We start from the raw sequence: 9,889 nt of genomic DNA, 5'->3' as shown, positions 1-9,889 counted from the left end.
TAAAGTGATCTTTCCTTTCCTTTTCTTATTTTTTTCTCTCGAGCTGTTAAGTTTCCTAACAATTATGTGACCCCAAGAAAGCATCCCTTCCTCCTTCCCAAAACAAAACTATACACGTGATCGTTCATACATAAATGACGAAATTGTCGACGAGTCTTTATACTTATATGAATTTGTATTCTAAATATTTTTATTTGACTATTTGTCAATTAAACTCAATGAAACTATGCATTTTAAACCCCTTGAGTAGTACTAGAAGTGCATATTAAACCATTATACTTCCTTAGTAAACTTCTTTAAACATACAACAATATACTCATCATATCCTCACAAGTAGCAAGTGGGGTTTAGATAGTGCATGCCGACCTTACTCCTATTTTAGAAGATAGAGAGGTGATTTTGATAGAAGACAAGCTCAAGAAAAGAGCACAATACCGCAGAAAACATGACAAAACATACTTGAAAAAAAAAAGGAATAGTAACTATGCGAAGAAAGAGCAATGATCAAAATACTTACGGCTAGTTTGGACTTTGGTAGAGTATATACATAGATTATTTTTATGCATTGTTTAATTTTGATGTATTAAAAATACTTTCTCTGTCTGGAAATATTTGTGATTTGTGCTTATCGAAAGTCAATTTAATTAATTTTTAAAGGTAAATTAGATCACATTAATTCAATATTTTAAATAAAAAAATTAGATATTCTAAAACTATATGAAAAACACTATAAATTATAATTTTTTGCATATTAATATGATGAAAAAATGCATCTTAAAATGTTAGTCAAAGTTTTTATAGTTTGACTCTAAAAATATAAACACGACAAACAATACCGGACGAAGAAAGTACCATGTAGTACATAAAAAAAAATATTAACAAAAATATCCTCCATTATTATGATAGAAAAATGTAAGGAAAAAAAGATTTTGAGGGGCAAATAGGCCTTTTATCATATATGCATGTATTAAAATCATTACATTGCTAATATCTAGAAATTTTGATATCAACAATGCACGACTTAAAACACTATAAAATATAAAGCTAATGCATGCATTATTTTTTCTAATATACTCTATCACACGGCAGAAATCAACTACAAGAAACTTCTTTAAACATCAACACAAAAAAATTCCTCTTTTTACCAAATCATTGTGACTGACAATAGGAAAACAAGCCTTAGAAAAGTCTAACATCAATTCTAAAGAGGTACATTTTAAAAGTGAATGGAAAGGTAAGCGGGGAAGTCAAATTATGATGGTTAAATGTCATTACATCAAAAATATGATTAGGGATAATAATATCTTTTACTTATCGTTAAATATTTATTTTTATTTGCAGTTAGCGCTTTTTATATATATTCCTAAAGTCTTTCACGATATTAATTTCAATAACACTTAACTAATATCGATACAAACTTTAACACTCTTTATTAATGTCAATATTTATTTTTCCTAAAAGTTATTTTTGTTATGTCATGTGTTTTAGTAATTAATAACATCAAAACTCACATAAATTTTTTTATTTTTTCTTAAAACTCACATAGATATTCTATATATAATAACTAAGTCAATTTTCTCCTAACATATTATTGTCCACACTAGTATAAGTTCACAACTGAAACAAAAACCTATATTGGCTTTTAACATTCTCATATATATATTTTCCAGACGCAATGGGAGATACGGAGGTGTCGTCTGAACGACGCCGCGTAGGGAGATCTATCTCATCATTCTCGTCATTCAGAATCATACCCATTAATGATGACGATACTCCTCAATCACAAAGAATAAATTTTTCGCCAGTTGACAGTCTCCGTAGCATCGATGAGAAGAAAGATACAAATGTCGATGAGAATGATAATGATAATGATAACGATAATGAGAATGCAAATGTTGCAGAAGAAATAGAGAGTTGGTTGCCCATAACTGAATCGAGAAAGGGTAATGCTTATACGGCGGCGTTTCATCTCTTGTCTAGCGGTCTCGGAAATCTAGCATTTGTTCTTCCCTTTGCTTTTACCTCTCTCGGATGGTACGTCTTGTTTCAGACAAGGGTAAAATATAATAAATTATCGCTGATATTTTGAACCGTACAAATATTGTGGGATAATTATTTTTAATAAAGTGAATAAGTAAAAATAAACTAAAGAAGTACATATTATCATCTCTGTTTTATTTTCTCAGTTCACTTTTATTTGTTATATTTTGATTTGACAAATCAATAAAAAAAAAGTAAAATAATTGACATAATTATTTTTACCACAACATACCTATTAATTGATGTTTAATTAATCTGACACGTTTCGTTTTTTGAGAGTCAAACAACTTAAGTTTGATTAAAATTTTGCTAATGAAATCTTTAAAAAGTTTAAATAAATTTATATATTTATAAATAACGTAAAAACTATTATAAGTCACACTAATTATTTTTAAAATATTTAAAAGGTATAAAAAAATTATAGTCAAAAATAAAATTTCAAAATTCAAAATATGTTGCACAAATTAAGACAAAAAAATACTATTAAAAAGATTAGTTTGGTTTGTCTTTAATATGTGCGTGAGATAATAAAATTTCAAGAAAATATCAAATTAGGATAGATATAATCACGTAGAGTATTAGTATTGAATTAATGTCATACTATATTTGGTACTTGCTGATCTGTAACTTAGAACTTTGTGGCTAAAATCTTTTTTTAGTTGTAATTAGGACTTTTAATCGTCTTAAAATTATTAAGTTCTAAATTAATAAAGCACACATGTTGAATGATTTTTTAAAGATAAATAAAAAATCTTAATCAAAGTTAATGAACTCAGCCAAACACATATGTTATATTCTAATACCGTCCACCATATATGCATGAAAATATATAAGCAAACAATTTGATTAGATTATTAAAAATATATATAGTGTGAGAATAAGTTTTTACAACATGAAAGAATATGTTAAAAATAAATCATAGTTAAAGTATTTACTTTTATATTATTATCATTATTATTATTATTATTATTATAAATAAACTAGTAAATTGGTGCAGGTCAGGGGGAATAGTGGTTTTCACTGTGTTTTTTGCATGGCGGGTCTACGCGATATGTCTCTTAGTTTCACTTCATGAAAAGGCCGATGGAACTCGTTATAGCAGATATATTCAACTCGCTGTCGTAGCTTTTGGTAATTAGTTTAAATGAAAAATTTATTTTAATTGGACATTAAATTTAAGAGATATTGATAAAAAAAAAAGTTTAAAATTTATGTTTCTAAATGTAGCACACGTGCTATTGATGTAGAAATGTTTTAGTTTTTCAAAATTCGAAAAACTCAAAAAGTTATTTCATAATTTTCACTCTAACACTCACAAAATGTTAAAAAGGCGTATACTATAAACATGACTTTTAACTTTGTTTCAGTGGATAGCTACATCTTTTAATTTCGAGTTGGCATAAGTAGACACTTAAACTTGTATAAAATTGAGCAAGTAAACACACGTCCTACATGATATAATATACATTTCACGTCACGTAGGACACAAAATTATCATAAATAGTGACATGTAGGACAAATGTGTCTATTTGTTCAATTTTATATAAATTTAAGTATCTAATTGTGGCCCACCCAAAGTTAAAGGTCATAGTTGTCAACCAACGCTAAGTTAAGGGTCATGTTTATGTATTATGCAACAACTTAAATTAATATGCATGTCAAAAAACAACTTTAATTTATAAAACCAAAGTACTTCCTCTTTTTTTTTTTTTTGAGATAATGCACAAGTAGAATTTTTAACCAAACTAAGTCATTATATAAAACAATTTACCAAAGTAATACATTTTTCTAAAATTTTACAAGACTAGTATAAACGTATTTCATGGTAACGTTTTAGGGTATATTTTATTTTTTAAAAACTAACAGCATTAGGTTGATATACGTCACTGTAAGTAACGTTTTACTTTTAAAACGTTATTTTCAGTAACGTTTTACTCCTAAAACGTTACTGTGAGTAACGTTTTAGAAGTAAAACGTTACTGTGAGTAACGTATATCAATCTGACGCCATCAACTTTTAAAAAATAAAATATATCCTAAAACGTTACTGTGGAATACGTTTATACTAGTTTTGTAAAATTTTAGAAAAACATATTATTTTGGTGAATGACTTTATATAATGACTTAGTTTGGTTAAAACCTCGCACAAGTACCCCCTCAACCTATGCCTGAATTCTCAGAGATACACTTATACTATACTAAGGTCCTATTACCCCTGAACTTATTTTATTAATAATTTTCTACCCCTTTTCGGTCTACGTGGCACTATCTTGTGGGCCCAACGCTGTTTGACTTTTTTTCAAACTAGTGCCACGTAGGCCGAAAAGGGTAAAAAAATTACTTATAAAATAAGTTCAGGGGATAATAAGATCTTAGTATAGTATAAGTGTGTCTGTGGAATTTTGGGCATAGATTGAGGGAGTACTTGTGCATTTTCCTTTTAAAAAAAAAAAAATTCACGATTCTTATGTCGAACAGATATATAAATAATTATTTACCTTTGATTTCAGGAGAAAAATTAGGAAAGATCCTTGCCATTTTCCCAATAGTATACCTAGCAGGAGGCACTTGTGTGATGTCTACTATTACAGGGGGAAACACCCTACAACTTTTCTACAAAGCCATATGTAAAAATGATCAAAAATGTCTTGACAGATCACCAAGTGGAGCTGAATGGTACTTAGTATTTATTTGTCTTGCCATTTTAATTGCCCTATTCTCTCCAAATTTGGACTCTTTGTCTTGGGTCTCTTTTGTTGGTTCAATCATGGGTGTCTCCTATTTCACTATACTTTGGACACTCTCTATTAGTAAAGGCAGGCTTAATGGAGTCTCTTATAATCCCTCACATAATGTAACATCAAATATGGAGCGATTTCGCGATGTTTTAAATAGTATTGCTATCATTACCATGGCTTTCCGAGGTCAGAATCTTATATTGGAAATACAGGTAATGTTATTTATATAAATTTGGAAAATGTACTAGTCAATAATTTTGATTTTAAAGATTTAAACTATCAAATTTAATTTTTATTTATTGCATTATTGAAAAAGTTGCATGTAAATTTATGTAGGGGACATTACCATTGAATCATAAACATCCAACAAAGACAAGAATGTATAAAGGAGTGATAGCATCCTACTCTTTTGTCGCAATGTGTGAATTTCCCTTGGCAATTGGAGGATTTTGGGCTTATGGAAATATGGTAAAATATTTTTTTTTATATTCATGTCATATTGAGAATTAGTTTCGTGGGTTATTTAAATTATTGTTTTTTTTAGTTTTAACAGTCTTTTCTAGGTCTATATATAGTTCGATTTGCATCAGTTATTGATTAAAATTAAAACGAAACAAATTCAGTCGGTTTTTCAAATTTCTAAAACCGAACTAAATCAAACAAAAAATATTGTTGGTTTGGTTTGATTTGGTTCAGTTTTTCTAGTTTATTAGATTTGAAAGTAATAACTTTTTTAAGGATGTACATATCTCGATAAACACAAACACCTAAGGCATATACAATTCAAAGAAAATATATTGTCGGCTCAATTAAGCAATAATAGAGTTATCATTACACGTACAAAGTAATTTAATTAAGAAAAAATATGTCTTATATGTAAAGTAGAGTAGGTAAAGACTAAAATGGAATTTGATGAACTTGGATTGTTATGGTTGGGCTTAAGAAAATGGTAAAGTTAAAGACTTGTTAATTAAAATTTAACAAAATATTTATATTTTATTTCTAAATAATATATATATAATATCTATCTAATCTATCGTTAGGTTATTTTTGCGTTTTTTTAGTAACACACAAAAATCAAACCATATAGTATTGATTTTCAAAATATAAAATCAAGCCAAATCAAATATATCGAGTATAACGTATTAATATCAAAAGTGCTTTAATTTACAGATGCCTACAAGTGGAATTCTGGTTGCAGTTGCCAAGTACCACCAAGAGAGCACACCAAAAGGGTTAATAAGCACAATATACTTGATGATAGTCATCCAATGTTTATGTTCATTTCAACTTTTCGTCATGCCTGTTTTCGACAACTTGGAAAGAATATATGTTACCAAGAAGCATAAGGCATGTCCAAGGTTGGTTCGATCATGCATCAAGGTCTTGTATGGAGGGTTGGCATATTTTACGGCTGTGGCATTCCCATTCTTGATAAGTTTGGCTAAGTTTATAGGCGGAATCGCGCTGCCATTGTCTCTGGTTTACCCTTGCTTCATGTGGATTTTAATCAAGAAACCTAAAAGAAACGGTTTAATGTATTGGCTCAACATGTTTCTGGGGTGTTTGGGCACATTGATCAGTGTTGTGCAAGTTGCTGGTGCATTGTGGTATTTGATTGTTGAAAAATTTGATGCTAATTTTTTCAATCCTTAGTGGAAAAAGATTTGGTGTCTTGTAAGCCAATCAGACATAAGTTAGGAATTCTAACTTATGACTTTTGATGTAAAAATATCTTTTTATTATATATAAAAAGTACTTTAAAATTACGGACCTAAGATATCCTTCAAGTATAGAAATGGAACAAAAATATCCTCCTTTAATTACATTTGGACTCCAAGATATCCTTGAAATCCACTTATATATATGGACCTATATTACCATTATTTCACTAAATAGATACTAAGAGTAATAAGTAATCCTTTCATTAATAACGTGATAGTCTTTAATTATGACTGAATACGAATCCAGCTAAATTCTATCCGACTCACTTAAATTTCTACTGATTCATATTTTTTTTAAAAAAATTGGCGGCTCTTTAATTTGGCAGCTGGTAACTATGTCCTCCAACTTTTGATAAACATTAGCAAATACTCAAAACTTCTTATAAAATTAAATAAGTAGACAGGCATGCTACCTGTCATAATACATATAGGATACCTCGTAAGATATTATCCTTATAATGACACATATGACGAATGTATCTAATTATTCAATTTCTTATAGTGTTTTAGTTATGCACCATAAAAATTGAAAGACATTAATATTAACGAAAGCTAAACTAAAGAACATATTTATATATAAAGCTAAAAATATATCAGTAAAAATTTGGCAACAAAGTCAAAAGGATAAAAATGTGTTTCTAATTTCACTACATTCTAACCTTACGTCTTTATTTAAAGTTCCACTTGCGTAATTTAAGGTCCTAAATGTGTAGCTTTTGAAAACTTAATTTCCTCTTAACAATAATTATGTGGAAAATAATTATTAATTGGGATCTACACTAACTTGGGAATTTCTACTTTGATTACTCTCTTGGTCTATTTTATTTGTCATATTATATTTTTCGAAAGTCAATTTAGCTAATTTTTAAAGTTAAATTGAATTATATTAATTTGATATTTTAAGTAAAAACTTTAGATATTAAAAACATATATGAAAAATACTATAAATTAAATTTTAATTTTTTACATATTTATATGATGAAAAAAATACATCAATCTTAGTTAAAATTTTTATAATTTGACTCTAAAAAAACTATAACAACAAAAAATGAACGAAAATGATAGATAAATTCACTCGACCATCAATTATATTCTAAAATACATAATATGTAAATTGTCAATAGATCCATGTGGAAATCAATTTTATTGGCCATGATATGAAATGACACGATATACTTATTCTTTTTGTCTCCAATAATAATTATTTATATGTTTTATAGTGACTATTTACGGAACCTCAGTTAATTAGGGGTAGAATTTGAGATAGTGAAGAAATACTTTAATTAAAAGTTTTGTTCTATTCTTAGAAAAACGTTTACAGAATAAGATTCAAGCTAAGACACTTGACTTAACTTGAATTGAATTTTCCTTGAAAAGAAATTTAATTTGTAAGCTTCTTATTAAAATACAAAACTTTACACATGAATTGCTGCGTATGATGAGAAAAATCAACGGAGAAGTGAAATACACATCATATATTTCATTATTTACTGTGGGTTAAAACGATTGAGACATATATTCTTGATAAAATGTGAGTGTTTATTTTAGATTAAACTCACTTTTTTTTTTTGGATGGTACATGTTTTTTTCTTCAAAATACCTTATACTATTAAAGATATTTAATGTTATAAGTAGCTGACTTATCTTTTTGATGAAGGATATGAGATTTTATTTACACTTATTCAATAATTCCCACATGATCTTTACTAGTAACGGGATAATCTATAGATTAATTATGTGTCACTGACATCAATAGAGTAAGAAAAAGGGAAAAGCATGGATATTTGATGGAGATTGAATTGGTGATAAAGTACATTTTTGGGTCACAAATATGTAGAATTTTTATGTGAAGAATCAAGGATTGTATTGATGTTTGAATGATTGAGTTACATACTCCTTATATAGGAGAAGAGTTCTATACTAGCTACACTAGGAATCATAGAAGAGTCATACACTAGCTACACTAGGAATCATAGAAGAGTCTTATACTAGTTATACTAGGAATCCTAATACAACACAAATATATTATTTATACCTTATCCTAGTCAACTACATCAACTTTAGTCGTACAAAGTATAGACTTGTACTTAAATTATGATTTAGTAATCTAGTCCTAGTGTAACTCAAACTCTAACTCGCCAGACAGTTTCATCGAACATGTTCCTTTGACACGTTCCATCAGCTTCCTTCAACAAAATAGTGATTCAATTGATATAAAAAAAAGAATTCTTAATTCATTTCTCCACCTTCACAAGATTCATGGATTCATAAATAGATTCATCAATTTCTATTGATAATGACATATATTGTGCATTTTTTAAAAAAACTATGGTTGTCAAATAACTCACAAAATTCGTGCAATTACTTATGATACTTAAGTAGTTGATATTGATCATGAAAGAACTTTCATGCTAAACTTTTTGCCCGTGGAGAAAATAATTTTCATTTCCCATCTCATGAAAAAACTTTTTGCTTCATTAGCTTTATCCCTTCTGGGGTATGTTTTATCGAAAAAGTAATTTTTCGAAAAGAGTTTGTTTGTTTTAAAGATATTTTCAACTTTTAGGAGTCGCCACTTAATTTTTAAGAAAAAAAAATCAAGAAAAACTCATTTCCAAAACAACTTAAACAGAAAAATTTGTTTTGAAAATATTTTAGGGGGTTCGGGATTCTTATTAGTGTCTTAGGAAGGTGTAAGGCACCTAAGACACTCCGCTAACTTACGGTTTTCCGGCGATTAACAATTTGACTATTTTATTTTTTATTTTTTGCAATCTTGAAGTTTAACTTATTAGAATATTTACCTTAGGCGAATTTACAAGTTTTTGAAACATTCATTGTTTATTTTGCAATTTTTGCGAATCTGTTTCGCAGCTTAACTTCCTTAAGGTTTTATCTAAACAAGCTTTACGAATTTGAAATATTATCGTTTTTAAGACTTAATTTTAATTTTTTAAGTTTGATAAAATAAAAGGCGTTTGATGGGGTTTGGATTCTTCTAATCTTAAGCTAACGACATTTAAACAAACGCACAAACAAGTAATAAAGAGAGAGAAAGAGAGAGGGAGAGAGAGAGAGATTTGGGTCCAATTTCGGTTCTGTTCGCCTTGACCGAATATTGGACCCACCTGCTTTTGGGTTTTTGACCCATCTCTTTCTTTTGTACCTGTCCTAATCTAAACATATAAGAATAAATACAAGAGAAATAGAAAAACGGAAAACGATAAGGGCTTATGCCCATTACAAATAAATACAACGAAGTAAAAAATAAGAACAGTCTTCTAATTCGTTTTTGGATTTTTCTTCAATCTTCCTGGAATTCGAACTTGTACACCTGTCTTGACTCGATTGAATTTGAGCTTTTACGGCTCTTACGAATGCATAGATG

At 28.5% G+C, this 9,889-nt stretch overlaps 1 protein-coding gene across 1 annotated transcript; it reads left to right on the top strand.

Moving 5' to 3' along the window:
* The first annotated feature begins 1,675 nt into the window (after window positions 1-1,675).
* On the top strand, window positions 1,676-6,433 carry LOC107001550 (lysine histidine transporter-like 8). The gene is made up of 5 exons (XM_015199547.1): window positions 1,676-2,034; window positions 3,038-3,171; window positions 4,550-4,989; window positions 5,114-5,245; window positions 5,951-6,433. The coding sequence occupies exons 1-5, from the start codon at window positions 1,676-1,678 to the stop codon at window positions 6,431-6,433; spliced, it is 1,548 nt and encodes a 515-aa protein (XP_015055033.1).
* The last annotated feature ends 3,456 nt before the right edge of the window (window positions 6,434-9,889 follow it).

Source organism: Solanum pennellii, chromosome 10, assembly GCF_001406875.1.
Source record: "Solanum pennellii chromosome 10, SPENNV200".
NCBI lineage: Eukaryota > Viridiplantae > Streptophyta > Magnoliopsida > Solanales > Solanaceae > Solanum > Solanum pennellii.
Note: the sequence above shows the minus strand (reverse complement) of the source record. Positions and strands in the feature narration are given on the sequence as shown.